General features: G+C 46.8%; 2 protein-coding genes across 2 annotated transcripts in view; both read right to left on the bottom strand.

Moving 5' to 3' along the window:
* Positions 1 to 290: 290 nt before the first annotated feature.
* Positions 291 to 4,964, bottom strand: MANF (mesencephalic astrocyte derived neurotrophic factor). The gene is made up of 4 exons (XM_015640782.3): positions 4,803 to 4,964; positions 2,444 to 2,571; positions 1,562 to 1,703; positions 291 to 655 (listed from the first exon to the last, which is right to left on the bottom strand). Exons 1-4 carry the CDS (start codon positions 4,888 to 4,890, stop codon positions 471 to 473), a joined length of 543 nt encoding a protein of 180 aa, XP_015496268.1. The 5' UTR covers positions 4,891 to 4,964; the 3' UTR covers positions 291 to 470.
* Positions 4,965 to 9,101: 4,137 nt separating this feature from the next.
* Positions 9,102 to 16,027, bottom strand: part of DOCK3 (dedicator of cytokinesis 3) — a 181,659-nt gene continuing 174,733 nt past the window's right edge. The window contains exons 51-53 of the mRNA XM_033517541.1: positions 14,779 to 14,901; positions 14,096 to 14,178; positions 9,102 to 13,613 (exon numbers count right to left, since the gene is read on the bottom strand). Coding sequence (XP_033373432.1) covers positions 13,107 to 13,613; positions 14,096 to 14,178; positions 14,779 to 14,901 — 713 coding nt within the window. The 3' untranslated portion in view covers positions 9,102 to 13,106. The remainder of the gene's footprint in view (positions 13,614 to 14,095; positions 14,179 to 14,778; positions 14,902 to 16,027) is intronic.

Raw genomic sequence — 16,027 nt, forward strand, 5'->3', positions numbered from 1 at the left:
CCGGCCGCCGCGCCGCGCGGGCTCTACGTCATCGCTCCGCGCGCGCCGCGCCGCAAGCCGGCGTCACGGGGACGTGACGTCACACAGCGCTTCCCGCCGCCCGCGCGCGACGGCCGGGCGGCCAATCAGGGCGGGCAGCGAAGCCCCGCCCCTCGGCGGGCTGAGGGAGCGCGCGCGGTGCCGGTCCGCGGATGGAGCGAGGGCGGGAGAGACGGGGGATGCCGGGAGCCGGCGGGTGCGGGGCGCGGAGGGGGATGTGTCCCGCAATCACGTCACACGGCACGGCTGCGCCCGGTACACACCGGCGAACTTTAATGAAAGTCCCGTACAAAGCGCGGGGCCGGCGTCGCCCCTCATAGCCTCGAGGTCGCCCCTCACAGTCCCCTCGCAAACCCCGGTCTCGCCCTCAGAGCCCAGTTCTCGCCCCTCAGAGCCCCGGTCTCGCCCCAGTGTCGCCCCGGTCTCGGCCCTCAGAGGTCTGTCCGGGCGCCGGCCGCCCTCGGCGCGTACTTGGGCATCAGTTCGTGGATCCTGCGGATGAAGTCGGACTTCTCTGCACAGCCCTTGCACACCTCGCCCCAGTCATCCAGGATCCTCCGCAGCTCTTTGACTCGCAGCTTGCGCAGGTCGGCGGTGCTTAGGTCGATTTGCTTGTCTGCGGGGAGAGCAGAGCTGCACTCAGACAGGCCAGGTGGGTGAGGAAGCCAAAACACAAGAGGGAGAGAGGTGCCGGGGGTGGAAGGAATGTCTAAGTTAGGATTTGGACAGCGGGTAAGGCTCTTAATGCTAAAAATTATTAGAAGACAGAAAGCTTGGTTGTGGTTTATATGCAGGAGTTCCACAATAGCCCTGAAAGCCCCTTTGTTACATGAGCAGCACCACCACTCTTCCACTGGATAAAAGAAATGTAGCAGAGTCGTTTCAAGGGAAAGATAAGAAAGTGACAAGAAGCATCTTTTCAGGAAGCAACACAACCTTAGTAGGAGAAATGATAAGTATAAAGACCCACAGTCCAAGGGGTATCTCCAGGAGGTGTAAGGACAGCCATAAGGGAAAGCAGAAAGAGGCCTGTGCCTGTTTTTGTATTAGTCTTTTCTCAGGAAGGGGATTCATCTAGGAATGTGAGTTCAAGAAAGTGATGAGAAGCAGAGTGGAATGCTCTGAGGAGACACCAGAGGAGATGAGAAAGCAGTATTTATCACCCTGCTGCTGGGAACAGGGCCTGAGCCCCACCACAGTGACACCCCCACAACGCTGCCAGCACAGGCTGTACCACACAACCTCCCAAACATGATATTCCAAACAGCAATGTGAGCACAGTAGTGCTGCTACTCCTGGGAGTTAGTTATTCCAGGGCTGATCAGTGTCCCTGCAGAAACCAAGAAGGGTTAGCAGCCAACAGTCTTACTTAAGCATATCCATAGAACTCTCTAGGATGTTCATGGAGAGCAACCCAGGTTGTGCAATGTAACTAGGCTACAGAAGTCAGTACTGAGTAGTTCTAGGATGTTGCTTTACCCCCAACAAATCATGGGCATTTCTTCTTGTGCAGGCAACTCACCGTATTTTAGTTCACAGATCTGACTGTCTTTCTTCTTTAGCTTCTCACAGATCTTTTCCACAGGGATGTGGTGACTCATGGGCTTTGATACCTCATTAATGATTTTGGTGGCTGCATCACTTGTGGCCCCAATGTAATAGCACTAGAGGGAAGAAAAGAGTGAAGTGGGGATGCATTGAAAAAAAGGCTTCTAAAAGCAGAGTTTTCTGTCCCTGTTCTCATCTGGTTTTTCAGCTGGATTCTTACTGTTACACAATCTCCCCAAGGGACTGCTAGAGCTGGGCAAAAGGAACCTAGCTGAGCCCAGAATACTGAGCAAGTGTTTTCCATTGCACTGATTTTACAGCTACTGAGGCTGGTGGTCTTGGTTTTTTAACTTTATTAAAATAAAACAGGATTAGGAATAAAGTCTTCTTCATTCAAAGAGCCTCTCTGAAAACGTGTTCCTCCTCTGCATGTCTCTGTAGTTCTCTGAGGAGAGTTCAGGTTCCTTGGGCCTCTTTATTCACAAATTGCCTCTGATTTTAGTTAGGGCAATTTGGTTTCCTTTATTTAGTTTTCAGCTAAACAGACAAAAAGTGTAAGTATTTTAACAGATTATACTATTTAAGGGACAGGGAAGCCCTACAGCAAACAAAAGATTTATCTCCAGTGCTTCAGTAACACTGAGATGCCAGCCAGTTCAATCACTATTGACAGGGTGGTAGTTTTTTTTTTTTTCCTTTTAAAAAAAGTAAAGAGATTTAACTCCTTGAGTTCTCTCATAAAAATACACAACTGTGGCCACAGAGCCAGCAGAAACAGCCCCTGGGAAGCCATATCATACAGACTCAGTTTCCCCTCATTTGCAGGAGGCAAATATTACTGACTCCCCCTACTTACCAGGCGGTTCTCTTTGCCCTTTGCTTCTTTGCAGGATTTCAAGAGCTCCTTTTCAATACTGGAAGGTGTGAATTCAATGTCGTTGTCCTTTAGACTCTGGTAGAACCTTCCCAGGAATGTGACACACACTGGAAGGGAAGATGGATGGAGTTATCAGCCAGAGCAGTAATCTCATGGCAGCTCTTAGAGGACACTCGTAGTGAAACAGAATCAGGGGTTTAGATAACAGAAATTTTCTGAACTTCACCCATGGTTCAGAAAGTCATTCAGAGCACATGTGAATCAACAACATGCCCTGGTACTTTTGGTGGGAAATTAGATCCATGGAAGTGTCAAGAGGCTTCTGTACATTGTCTTGAATGAGCATAGGATCATCTGATGGATGCAAAACCACACCCATGCAAAAATGTAAATTTAAAGTTGTCTTGCAGCTTTGGGAAGCAACTGGTAAAAACATGGGTGTCAAACCCAGTGCTGATAGAAAACCAATTCTGTACATAATCCTCTGAGACTCCCTGTGTGCTTACTTCAGTAACAGGGTATCACTGATTACCAGGCTGCTTCAGCTTAAATTACTTCCAAGAGAAAAAGAAATGTGATCCCATGCTATGTCCATGCGGCACCTTTCTCCTTCTTTCATTTCCACAAGCTTCTGATGCAGTTTCAGATGGAAAGATGAAAGATTCTTAGATATAATGCAACTCCCACAAGTGCAGCTGCAGCTGAGAGGACAGATCCAGGTTCCTGCCTGTGGGAAGGGCTGCACAACTCGGTCATTGCTCCTTCCCTTGGCAGCAGTCACTCCACACATGCTCCAAAGTGCAGCAGCCCCGTGTGTGGCTGGGAAGGAGGGCAGACAGCCCGTGGGATGACTGAGGGACACCCTGAGTGTCAGATTTTGGTCTCACAACACATCTGTGGATATCAGCATCACCCGGACCGAGCACTCTGCAGCCCCTCAATTCCTGCTCAGCACCTGGGGATCCTCACACCTTCCCATGCGAGATGAGTGCCAGGAACCATTCTGCCTCTAAGGAACAGGTATGAGTTATGTCTTTCATGGGATTTGTTTGCCCCAGCAGGGAGGGACTGGCAAATATTGTTGTCATTAGCAACTTGTGTTCAACTCAGAACACGACACATGGCACAGTAATTGGGCAGGACAGGAAATGGAGTACGGCTGTCATAGAACAGAGTAGAAATGAACCCTCATTATATTAAAACTAGAACTTATTATAATATGGGCCACTTTGGAAAACATTTTTTGTATGCATACAGTACCCTTATTTACCTCCCAGCAGTCTATCCCCAGTCAGACACACTGAGGTCCACTGTAAGCTCTTGGGAAGTGAAAACCTTGGGAAGAAAAAACTTCCTGCAGACAGTGACACTGATGGATAGAATCACATTTCCAGTCTAGTGCTGTGACAGCAGCTGGAAGTTTTGATTTATGGGGTTTCTTCCCCTCATTCTGTCTTAGTGAGGGATATTAGATATTAACTCCCAACCAGCTACTAGAGCCCCACCTCAAGTTCTGCTTGCTTCACTTGGGGAATCTGTTCAGTTCACTGTACAGGAGCAGCTTAATTTGCTGTGCAGCTCAACAGGTTCTACCCCCGAGGCGTTTGTATTTCCGTGGTACACAAAGGGCCCGACTTGATTTGGATCAGCTGCTCACGGCTCCTGGCTGTGCGCACCGAGAGGACTCAGAGCACCCCCTGAACGTAATAGTGTGATGACTAGGGGGGGGAATCCCGGCGAGGTCCGGGTGAGTAACCTCACTCGTGTTCTCCTGCTCTCTGCCCTGGTCACCGTCACCCGGCCGGGACAGCCGGCGGGAAGCGCTGCCCCGCCAGTGCCGAGCTGCGACAGTGCTGATCTCCCAGCCTGGAGACGGTCTGGTCTCCCAGAGTCATCGCTCTTTCCCGCGGGGAACTCTACGCTACCGCTGACCCTTTGGAGAGGGACGGGCAACTTCCCGACAGAGTGCAGTATCCTCGGAAGGGAGATCCCGTCTCCGGAGCGGGGCGCGGCTGGAAACCCCGCCCCTCCTGCCCCGCGGGCCGCCCGGCGCATCGCCCCGGCACCGGACACCCCCGAGCACCGCCCCGGCACCGGTCGCCTGCGAGAGGCGCCCGGCCCGGCCCGCCCGCACTTGGCCAGACTTCGGAGACTTTTCGTGCCGCTGGAGGCAGCGCTCCCGCCGGCCCGGCCCAGCACCGGCGGGTGGGCTGTCACAGCCCCAAGGCTGGTCCGCGTCCCGGCCCCACAGCCCGGCGGACGGGCCAGACTGAGGGAGGCGGCGGCGAGGAGCGGCCTCCCCCCGCCGTGCCCGCGGCCCGGGCCCGTCCGCACTCACCCTCGCAGTCCCCGTCGCGCAGCGCTCGGCCACCGGCCGGCAGCAGGAGCAAGGCCAACGCCGCGCAAAGCCCGTGGGCCGCCCGCATCCCGCCTCGCCCGGCAGCGCCCGCCGCACCGGCACCACCGGCACCACCACCCCACGCCGGCAGCCCCCGCCGCCGCCGCCCCATTGGCCAGCTCCCCGCCCGGCCGCCACGCTCTCCGCTCCCATTGGCCGCAACGCCGCCTCCACGGGAGAGTTGGCGGCCGCTGATTGGGGAAAGGCGGCAGAGGGCCGGCGCGCGGAGCGGGGCCCCGCCCCCTTCGCCGCCATCTTTGTTAAGGGAAGGGCGCTCGCGAGCGCTCGCCGAGGGCGCCATCTTGGGAAGGGGCAGATCCTCACACCTGTGGGCGGGCGGGGCCGCCGCGAGCCCGGGCTCCGCCTTGCACACGGCTGTGGCGGGGCGGTGTGCGGCAGCGCAAGGTGAGGCTTGAGGGGTCGCTCGAGGCCCCCGGGTAGCGTGAAGTCGGTGAGGAAGAGGAGCCGCGTGCTTGTGGGAGGGTGTCCCGTGAGGGGTGGGAGCGGCAGGGACGGGTTCGGTGCCAGCACGGGCGCAGCCCGTCACGGGTGGCTCTGGGTACGAGGACTGGGTGCTTTGAGGTGGGACAGCTCAGAGGTCAAAATAGCAAGCTGCGTGCACTTATTTCTGGCTTTTTGGGTGGATGTTTTTGAAAGAAATTTTGTTTAATTACAACTTAATATCCTAGTTTTTGGGCCTATCACCTTTTGTTCAGGGACATAGGGGGATTCCTGGGGTTGTCCTGTGCCAGGGCTAGGAGTTGGACTTTGGTGATCCTTGTGGGTCTTTTCCAACTCAGACGATTTTGATTCTGTTCCAAAAGCCCTCACAGTTTGTGCTGCTAACTACCTTCAACAATCCCAAACACTGTAAATTTATAACTGAAATCCCCTTGAGGCTGGGAGAGGAGCACACACCTGTTGATACCTCCTTGTGCGGCTTTACGTGTAACTCTGCGTATCCTGGACTGTCATTCCAGCGAAGGGAGAGTCAAAATCACAGCCCTGGGCTACAGCAAGGGAGCTCCGTGGGCTCTTGAGGCAGCCTGGTGGGGCAATGCCTAATCAGACTTTTCTTGCAGGTCATCAGGTGTAAGTGATAAGCGTGATGAGGTGAGGAGGAACACCTGATACAGGAAAGGTCACAGCAGGTGAGCAGTAATTAGAACACTAATTGCCAGTGAGAGTACATCATGTGTTTATTAGGAGAGGTGGTTTTGCACATTTCTAGATCTTGTTATCTCTCCAAATATGGTTATTAAGATCTGTATTAATATTATGTCATTCTGTAATGATTTCCAGAATTACTCAATATAAGTATACTTTAGGAAGATTATTGTCTTTTTAAAACTTACATTCATTGCCCACTAAAGTCACTTAGCTGTGCAGAGAAGTGGTGGTTTAAAGTGCCCTTTTTTCTTATCAGGATAGAGGCCAAAACTGTGAGATGAAGTGGCTTCTTAATTAGGTGGAAATAGGGCTTAAATTTGGAATTAGGAGACTTTAGGAGGGTCATGTTAAGGACAGAGTTTACCTACCAAAACAGTGCAATTATGAAGCATCTTCAAGCTAGGAACTTTATACATTTTTATGGAACAGGCAAGGAGTAATTTTATTTGGTTTTGGTCTGGGAAATGAGCCTCTGTGTATTTCAATATGAGATCCTCAAATGGGTCTGAGGAAGAACAAGAACTCCTTTGGGTTTTTTCCTTATTTTTATTTATAGTTTGTTTCAGCAGCTAGAATGGATTCATTGCATTTTACCCTGTGCTTCATTTTGATCCATGGAGAGTTTTTGGGTTTTTCGGGCTCTGTTTATTCTACCACCCTCCAGGCTCTGTCTCTCTGGACCATTAGGGATTTGTCCTGGCTGAGACCTGGGCGATGGAGAACTTGTGCTGGTCCTCACTGTTGTTTCTTCCTAGTATCCAATCTAACCCTGGTCTTTGTCATTCTGAAGGCATCCCCTTGTGTCCTTATCACTCCAGGGCCTTGTCCGAAGTCCCTCCTCCACTCTCTTGGAACCCCTTTAAGCATTGTTGGAAGGTGTTCTAAGTTCTGCCTGGAACCTTCTCTGCTCTGGGTTTGTCAGCCAGTTGAGTGGGCAGGAGAGTTATTTGGCTCGGTGGATCTGTGGGGATTCCAGTCGTTGGGAAGTGCAGGTAACTAGAGGATGTTCCTGGCAGCTGTGGGGGCTGGGGCAGTGCTGGCTTTGCCACACCTGAGAACACAGATCTCTTACAGCCATGGAGGGGGGAGGAAGGGGCTCAGCCTCCTCTGTTGGGCTGTGAGGACAAAGTTCTGTTAGGGGGGAGAGGAAACAACTTGGGAAAAGGTAATGCAGTACTGCTGTAAATGAATGCTGAATAGAAGATGAAGTGTAATAGATCTACTATTCCAATTTTGGGGTTAATTTATGTGGGATTAACAGTAAAGCCCATCAAAAGGGAGAAGTGGTGTGTGGGCCTATTAAGACACCTGAGCTCAGAGGTCTGCCTTGTGAACTGTTTGTTTCCATGGCTTGCTAAGAATCATCTACAAGTGGAGGCACTTTTATGCATAGGGTGTAGAAGACTGAATCTTTCATCTGCCAGGTTAGAGTAATTTCTAGAGGTTTAATTTCTCCTCTTATCAGCTTTGTAATGAAATTCATACTGAGTTGGACAAGTCATATATTGAAACTGTGCTGAAGTTTTCTTATTTAGATAAGAAGAGGTATTTGGACATGGGATTTAGATTTCAATCTGACTAGTGGCAGCTTAAATAAAGTATTGGACTTACACTGAAAAAAACTGATCTGTTGGTTTTAACAGAAACTGGAGTATTTTTTTAACTCTTGTTTAAACCTTAGGGCTTCACACATCTTTTGTTGTGCCAAAATACAGTTTTTATTTCCTGTGCTTGGTTAATAAATAGTTTTTATCTGAATAAAAAATACTTTCTTAATGAAGATTTAATAAGCTGGCTTAGAAACAGTCTCAAAGGGTCTGACTGAAGACAGGGAGAAGGGTCTGGAACGTAAGTCCTAGGAGGAGTGGCTGAGAGTACCAGTGTTCAGCTGGAGGTCTTTTCTCTCTCTACAGCTGCCTGAAAGGTTGTAGTCAGGTGTGGGTTGGCCTTTTCTCGCAGGGAACAAGTGACAGAAGAAGAGGAAATGGCCTCAAATTGTGCCAGGGAAGGTTCAGGTTGAATATTAGGAAAAATTTCTTCACTGGAAGGATGGTTAAGCCCTGGAGCAGCAGGTTGCCCAGGGAAATGCTGAAAATCCCTGGAAGTGTCCAAAAACCCAAGTAGATGTGGCACTTCACAATATGGTTTAGAGGGCAGAGTGGTATTTGGCTGAAGGTCGGACTTGGTGATCTTGGAGGTATTTTCTAACCTGAATGATTCTATGATTCTATTCTTTGATACAGACTTCTTCAGACATCAGGTGAACATTTTAGCTAAGCCACACTTTGATACTGTAGATACACTCAAGTACCTTGCTACAGTTTCTCTTCTCAGTATTTGTATGTGGTGTGAGCAAAGGGTACCTTGGCAGTCTATGTACATCCTGGGGCCAGCTGAAGAGTCAGACTTGCTGCTAAATAGCTTTTGAGACATGTTCTGGAAGTTTTTTTGTTGATTTGCCAGGACTCATTAAATGAGTTATTTTGCCTTCTGTACAATGGCCTGGTTTACTAGTGGTAATGGAAGTAAATTGGAGATTAGGAGCCTGCAGAAGATACCATAGCTGTGAATTCCAAAATACTGTGTTCCTGCATGTCTTAACTACTGTTCTTAGACATCTATTCTGTTAAAATGATCAGTATTCAAGTACTATTGCAATAAAAGAGTAGCAGTCTTTTAGGCAGTGAGATAGTGGTGGTTTAAGCCCAGCTGATAAGGAAGTGGCACCCAGCCACTCCACAGCTGTCCTAGGGGGACGGTTTGTCTCTGAAAGCATTGGCCCACAACTGTGCCTGGGGCTGTTGCCAGTGCCACGTCCATCTACCTGACTGGACCAGGACAGGGCTGTACCTGCTGCTTGCTTCAAGAGTTGATATTAAATAACACTGTCAGCTGAAAGTGTAACATGGAAACCTTTCCTTCACCACACATAAAGTCCTTTTGGTTGCTTCCCCTTTTTGTCATTCACAAAAAAGGTGGGAAGTGAGGGTAGTTCCTTGTCTCTTCTGAAGGTTTGGAGCAGTCTGAGGGTAGCACTGCCTGGATGACAGCAATGACCATACAGCTGTACTGTTTTAATATCAGGTATTAATCTTTAATTTCACATCACAGCAGTCGAGTGAATGGGTAAGGGAAAGGAACCCAAAACAAACGGCAGATATTTACATCTAAAATTCACACCACTTATTTGTTGGTTCTGGAAACATGCTATCACAATATATACAATGAAGTACCTTTAGGACACTTGTACAAATTAATTTTTTCCTTTTGAATTTGATTTCCATTATAGATAAGATAGCTGTTTTCATTTTATTTTAAACATGAATACACAAAAGAGAAGTGGTTAGAGGTTTTTGCCTTTTTTTTTTTTTTTTTTTTAAATAAGCACAGAATGCCAGAGGTTAAAAACACATTTACAGGGCAGAATACCAGTCAGACATCACAATCTATACATTTTTTGCTCAATTTCCTGTACAAATACACAGCATTCAAATGGGGGTATTTACAAAGAAGCATGACCAGAGGAAATTTTAAATACCACATAATTTGTTTCCCAAAGGCTCTTGCTCTCTCCAGCCTCCCCAGTTTTGGCTGATACTCCCACAGAAGGGATATGCAATATCCCTTACCTAAAAAAGGGTAAGTAAGCTAAAAACCAAACAGAGGAAAATACAAAAAAAGGATCTGAACCTTGCATACAGCAATAAAACCAACCCAACTACTGGGGGGGGAAAAAAAAAGTAGGATTCAGAGAAATTGTTTTAAATGCTTTTCTTCTAGCACTGTAGCTCCTTCTCAGTTTTGTTTCAGATGGGGCCAGCAGGTACACTGACAATGGAGAGATTTATAGCAGAATTCCACCAATTTTTCTCTGGAATGCACATGCTATTTTGTTATGCAAAGAAAACCCAATGAAGGCAAGTACACTGAGGTTTGAATTAGAGTTAGGTATAGAATGTCAAGGTCCTGTTCAACACATCCCGTTGCTGTGGTTTATACAAGGAATCTTCAAATCCTGTTGGGCAAGTGCAACAACTGCTGTTGATTCCACCTACTCCAGGACTGAGCTTGACGTTGGAGTTGTACTATGCTAAAAGACACCTCACCCTACAGAGAAATAGTAGTTCCAGGCAATATGAGTTCCAAAATTCACAAAATCTTAATAATAGTCTTTCTATCTTCTGCTCCCTTTAAGGCAAACACTGAAAAGGGAGGCAGAATACTTGGTAGATATCAGAACAATAACAGAAATTTAACTCCAGAGAGGCTCCAATTTGTTAAATTCAGCAATTTATTCCACCCTTCTTTAATGTGGACCTGCAATATATTAGGTATTTGTATACATCACCTGATTGATCTTTGAACCCTTACAAATACATAGGAATGCCAGACTCCCCAAATGGACTCACTGCTGTTGTACCAGGTCTCTAACCAGATCAGGATGATGCATTTTCAGATTAGAGCTCTGGTGGGCAGGTTTTCCAGCTGACTGGGACTCAGTCCCATGGTAATTGCATTCTTGGTTCTGCAAAGTTTTATTTGCACGACCTGCTGGTTTTTCACATTAAGGAAGCTTGGTAAGTCACTACATTTCCTACTTTCAGTCTTGCTGCCAGGAAAAAAAAAAAGAAACTGGGGCAAGGGAGATGGAATTATAACTTAGTTCTTTTAAGAACTTCACTGGAGGAGTCTCAGTGGGATTGGAGGATAGCATATGTGAAAACATTTCACCCTTTTCTAAGGAATTACCTTGACTTACCTTTACTGAAAACATCAGTTGTTTTCCTACATTTGTTATATACCAGAGATGCAGCTTGATTTGTTAACACTGAAGACTGTCCTAGCATTGGAAAACTCTCCTTCCTGCTAAAGATGAAACATCCACCATAGGCCAGATTTTATTATCATTGTTTAAATTGTGAAGGATATAATGATTACAAGCAGCCTGTGTTAGTAACAAAATAGAGGAAGCAAGAGAGACTTTGTTCCAGCCAAATAGGCCATTTAAGAAACAAATCCGTAACTTAGTAGTTTTGCATGGGCTAGAGCTTGAGAAAGAAAACAAACAAATCCTCTTAAAGTCCCCTTCATACAACTGCTGAGTCCAGACTTTATACAGCCAGACCATCTTTAGCTAGTTCAGAAACCATGTACTCTGCCCAGTCACTGTATTTAGAGGTAGTGCTAAAGGTGACCTGTAAAAAATTTATAATCCTTTTTTGCTTCTTTATGCTGTTTTTAGCAGGAGAAACAGAACAGTTAGGCAAGAATTCAAGAAGTAAGTTGAGTGCTGTTCCTGTTTCTGGCACTAATTTATATGGTGGAGGTTTTATTTGAATGTGCTTCAGATTTGTCAGTGGTTGGAAAGAGGGAGGGTTGTTTCCATCCTATGGAGTGTGCTTTGCAGTCTGCAGGTGAAAGGATTATAAGGAAGGCTAAAATGGGTGTGGGTGTGGCAAGGGAAAGGAAGGTGGCTTGTTCATCTAAGTTCATCTAAAAACATTAAATATTTGATACTATTTTTAAATTGAAATTTTCTTGAAAAGTATGAAAATAACAATAATAGCTTTCCTAGAACCAAGATATTTTCTTTGTAGAGAACAATATTAACCACGGATTTTTTTTTCTCCTGAACTGTGCAAGTACTGATTAAAAGGCATGTTTTGTGTTCATAGACCTGTACTGTCTTCAGTTCTGCACAGTTCTGGTTTGTGTGGTGCAGCTTGGTGTCCCCCCTCAGTGTTCTTCAGCCCTTTCTAGAGCTTATCAATAAGTCATGGGATGGGGAAAGGCTGTATTGCTGCCTGAGGAGAAAAGGAAAAAGAAATCAACCTTCAACAGAGAAGCAGCAGCTCTTACTACGCATTCTAAAGAAGCAAAAGAGGAAAAAACCACTTGTTCTTTACAGGTTGCCTTTAAGGTCCCTGACTCTGGGGTGTACACTTGATACCGGGCATTGCTCGAGTCTTGGTGTTTCCTGTCTGCTCTGAGAGATGGGAGATTCTTTCTGCACACCAGCTGCAGTGAGTTGTTGGGAGGGACTGAGGATACTGACTTAACAGAATGAATCTCAGCTCCTGGGTGATGGAAGTTGGTGAGAATTATGATGTTCAGCCCTGAGGCAAGGATTGTTGGATATGATGCATTTAAGCCACTTTTTCTTTACTGGCTGGGTCATCAACCAGCTTGTGGCATGAGAAACTCAATTTGGTTGGTTTTGTTTCAATCTGGAATAGAAATGCTGGTGTCAACAGCCTGCCCAAAGCTGGGCATGGGAAAGGCCTACAATGAGGTTGTAGCTCCAGTAGCCACCAACCTCCTCTCATTCTGTAGCACAGATGAATAACACAATTCCCATGAGAAAGCAGGTTGGCTTAGCCAGTGAAAGCAAAATTTAAGAAATGAAACAGTACATAAAAAACAAAGGAGGCAGAGTTTGTTGGAAATGATATCTTGGAGATCAGTGCATCAGCACTGCTTAGATTGCCTCAGCACCTATGAACCAATGCAGGGAGATCACTGCACAGATATGTACAATCCTGCTCTCAAAAGAGCCAATTTCTTCTTAGAATTGCCATCTTTCCACTGCCTGCAGCTCACGCACCTTCCAGCCTGACAGTTCATAGAATCCCTGATTTCAGCAATGAGCTTTCAATTCTGTACAGCAAAGAAATATGTTCCTAGTGCAACTGCTTTTACTCATGTGCGTCTCAGAACTGGGAGGAAAGCAGGTTCAAAATCAACTTGCCACATTCCCCCCATTTTCCCCTCCACTTAAAATTGTATTTTTCAGCTTCTGCAAGTCTCTATGGCTCATATGCCGTATGATGTGGTTAAGAAACTGCAGAAGGAATAAACTGTCCACTGCACAGAAAGTTAAAAAACATAACGGAAAGGTGTAAAAAGAAATTAAAAAGGAAAGCAGCAACCTGCCATGCTGGCCCAATTGCTTTTTTGGGCTTCAGACATAACCTTGCGGCAGTAGAAAATCAGTTTGCTGTTCTCCGAGTCCTGTTCTCTCTCTGTCTATCCAGGCCTGGAATGCCAATGCCAGCTTCGTACCAGGAGCTGTCCCTACTGCTCGCTGATGCCGTGCTCCCATGCCACCCTGGCCTGCTCTTCCTTTCCACCACTCACTGGTTGGGACACCTTACGATGCAACGGGCGGTGTTTGTCATCATCTTCAATTATCATCCCCTCCTCGTTCTCCATGTTTGGCAGCCGGGAGTGGTAAGGTTTGGGGGGTAAAGCAGGAGGGTCCATGGTGTCCTGAGGAATGACTCCAGATGGAGCAGAGTGGCTTCGGCATGGCTGGGATTTGAGCGACTCCAGGACATCAGGCTCAGAGAGACTGTACCTGACCGGGAGGTAGGGTGTCTCTAGATCTTCATCAGTGTTCCAGGCCTGGCTGGGCACAGAATCCATGGTGTCTGTGCGAGGAGGTGGTTCAGAAGAATGTCCAAAATTGCTCTCGCTCAAGGAAGAGACACCACTGCTGGCACTGCCGGATAAAGTGGAGTTACTGCCATCTAGACCAGACTGCGGACTGGTGGGCGATGCAGGGATAGGATGAAGAGGGGACTGTTTGGAGAGAAACAAAACCAGGTTAAAATTGACAAAGGAGGCAATGCTGCATCTTGTGTGTTGATCCCCATTTCAGCTTTTGACAGTGTTGTTAACAACGGCACAGTTCCATTTGTGCTCAGAACGTCAAGGATTATTGGTTTACGTGTATGGAAGTACCACTTGTGGGCAGATAAGTGCACTCAACAAGACCAGAGCTGTTAGAGAAACAGCAGCTGAGGTGATGATCAGGGTGCTGAAATCACAGCATATGGTGCAAAAAAGGAAAAGGGAAGGACCTACAACCCATGAGTTATAGAAATAGCATTTAGCTGTGGAATAGGTTAAGAGCTTTCAGTGGGTTTTCTCACGTGTGAGTTCCTAACATGTTAAAAATAGTGTTTCTGCATTCAGAAGCTGCTTGGTGGGAGCAGAGAAGGGGGGATCCCCTTCAGGAACCCACTGTTGTCCTACATCCCTCTGTCCTCTCCTGCCATTACCTTGCGCAACGTTCGTGCGGGCAGTGCCGGGGGAGCATCACTGAGCTGGTGGTGGAAGGCATCAAAGTGCAGTGAGTAGTGTCCTGGAATGAGACAAGGGTCAGAAATGCAAACCTGTGCTGTTTCATTGCAGCCACAGAGCTGGGTTTAGCTCTGTAATGCCAGGTAACAGCTCCAAACACTGCTAACTCCAGCCTAGGGCTGCCTGTCTGATGGATACTGCGGAGTGCATCTGTCACACACAGGCTGCTAAGGAGAAATTAAGTGCAGAGAGAGATTTTTTTTTCACTGCTCCATTATCAAGGATCTCATGGCAAGGCAACAGGCTCTTAAACAATGAACGTTTGAAGTTTCATTTAATAGCTTTGGAAGCTTAAATTACTGCTAAAGTTGATCATTGGTAAGAAGCCACATCAAGCTTCAGCACTCTCACGCTTAATTCTAACCTGAAAGTACACACAAGTTCTCATTGCTTAAGGACTGCAAGAATTTGAAGATTTTGGAAAAAAGAATTTTGAAAACCTAGCAGACCAGGAAAGACTATGGGGTTTCTGTTTCTGGTTGTTTTTACAGGGTTGTGGGGGGAAAGTCATCTTTTAGGTGGTCTGGATTTGTGTGTGTGTGTGTGTGTGTGTGAGAGAGACTGCAGGCATTTGCAGCAGGCCTGCTGGGCTTGTCCTTACCATGGGGAAGGCTTCGGGGAGGCACTGGTGGGGCCAGGATGCTCCCAGCATGGGCAGACAGGAATGGCAGTGCCTCTCGGCTTCCACTGTCCAGGCTCCAGCTACTGGGTGCTGCTGGCACAGCTGAAGGATTGAAACAGATGTAACTGGGGTAATAGGACAGGGAGTTTGTGGGGCCAGAACTGGCTTTCCAGTGTGCTCTTTAGCAGCAGAGAGACAGATTCCAGGGACTCAGTGAATGACAGGATTGAAAGCACAGAAAGGCTGCAGAGTGTTAAGCTGAGAGATGCTTTGTTAAGGAAATGAGAGTTAGGTGATTGCAAGGTTAGTCTGCCCAGCTCCCCTCTATCCCTGGGCTCATTTCTAGCAAATCTGAAGAGCAGTAGGACTCTGGCACATTTTTTTGCAGATCAATGTGGAGGTAAAAATGAAATCCCATCAATGGAATGGTGGCTGGATCTCAGGTGTGAGCTGTCCTGCTTGGTGGGGAGTGGTGACAAGGGAACATGGCAAAACTTTCTGGAAACACAGGACAGCCTGTGGTTATACTTCAGGCTTAGGGAGGACTGAATAAAGGACATGAAGGAAATTATACCTCAGTCCGTTACAATCTGTTGCAAAAGAAATTACTTCAAAGCTCCAATTTACTAAGCTACATAATTGATCAAGAACTTTGGTGACAAAATATTTAAAGACAGCAGTTTGGCCTCGTTGTATTACAATGAATCCTCTCCTGAAGAGACCAAGTCTTTGTGAATCAGGAAGTATAGAGACAGCAATGCTTGCTGCATTTAACAGAGTGAACATTATCTTCATGGACGTGGCTTTTCATAGAAATAAAAGCTGCTTCTTGACATGAACATGAACCTTTTTCAAGATCTTGAGAATTCTGTCAACCTTGAACATTATTAAAATGCACCTTCCTTCCTTCCAAATAAGACTTGATTTATTCTGAGAAGAGACATGTAATAGTTGTGTTTATTTAAAAACAAATAAGCAACTGCAATTTCTTCAGATTAACAAAGAAAAAAGTAATTAATTGAACCTGTCAAAGCAAATGGAGATAAAAATAGCTTTTTCCATCTTCAGTTTGAAAAATGGAAGCCTGGAGAAATAAACATGGAGTTTGACAGCTGAAGAGGATTTCTCCTTAATTAAAATGCCTGCAGCCATTTTTGGTGTACTTCTTTCTAAAATGACTTTGAAAGGTTTCTCTTTTTTTTTTTTTTTTTTTTTTGTCTCCCTAGTT

The sequence above is a fragment of the Parus major genome, chromosome 12 (genome assembly GCF_001522545.3).
Source record: "Parus major isolate Abel chromosome 12, Parus_major1.1, whole genome shotgun sequence".
In the NCBI taxonomy this organism is placed as follows: Eukaryota; Metazoa; Chordata; class Aves; order Passeriformes; family Paridae; genus Parus; species Parus major.

Coding starts and splice junctions, on each gene's coding strand:
- MANF (XM_015640782.3), bottom strand. CDS start 4,890: ATGCGGGCGGCCCACGGGCTTTGCGCGGCGTTGGCCTTGCTCCTGCTG. Junction 2,572..4,802: donor GCGCGACGGGGACTGCGAGG/GTGAGTGCGGAC, acceptor CTTCCCTTCCAG/TGTGTGTCACATTCCTGGGA. Junction 1,704..2,443: donor AGGGCAAAGAGAACCGCCTG/GTAAGTAGGGGG, acceptor TCTTCCCTCTAG/TGCTATTACATTGGGGCCAC.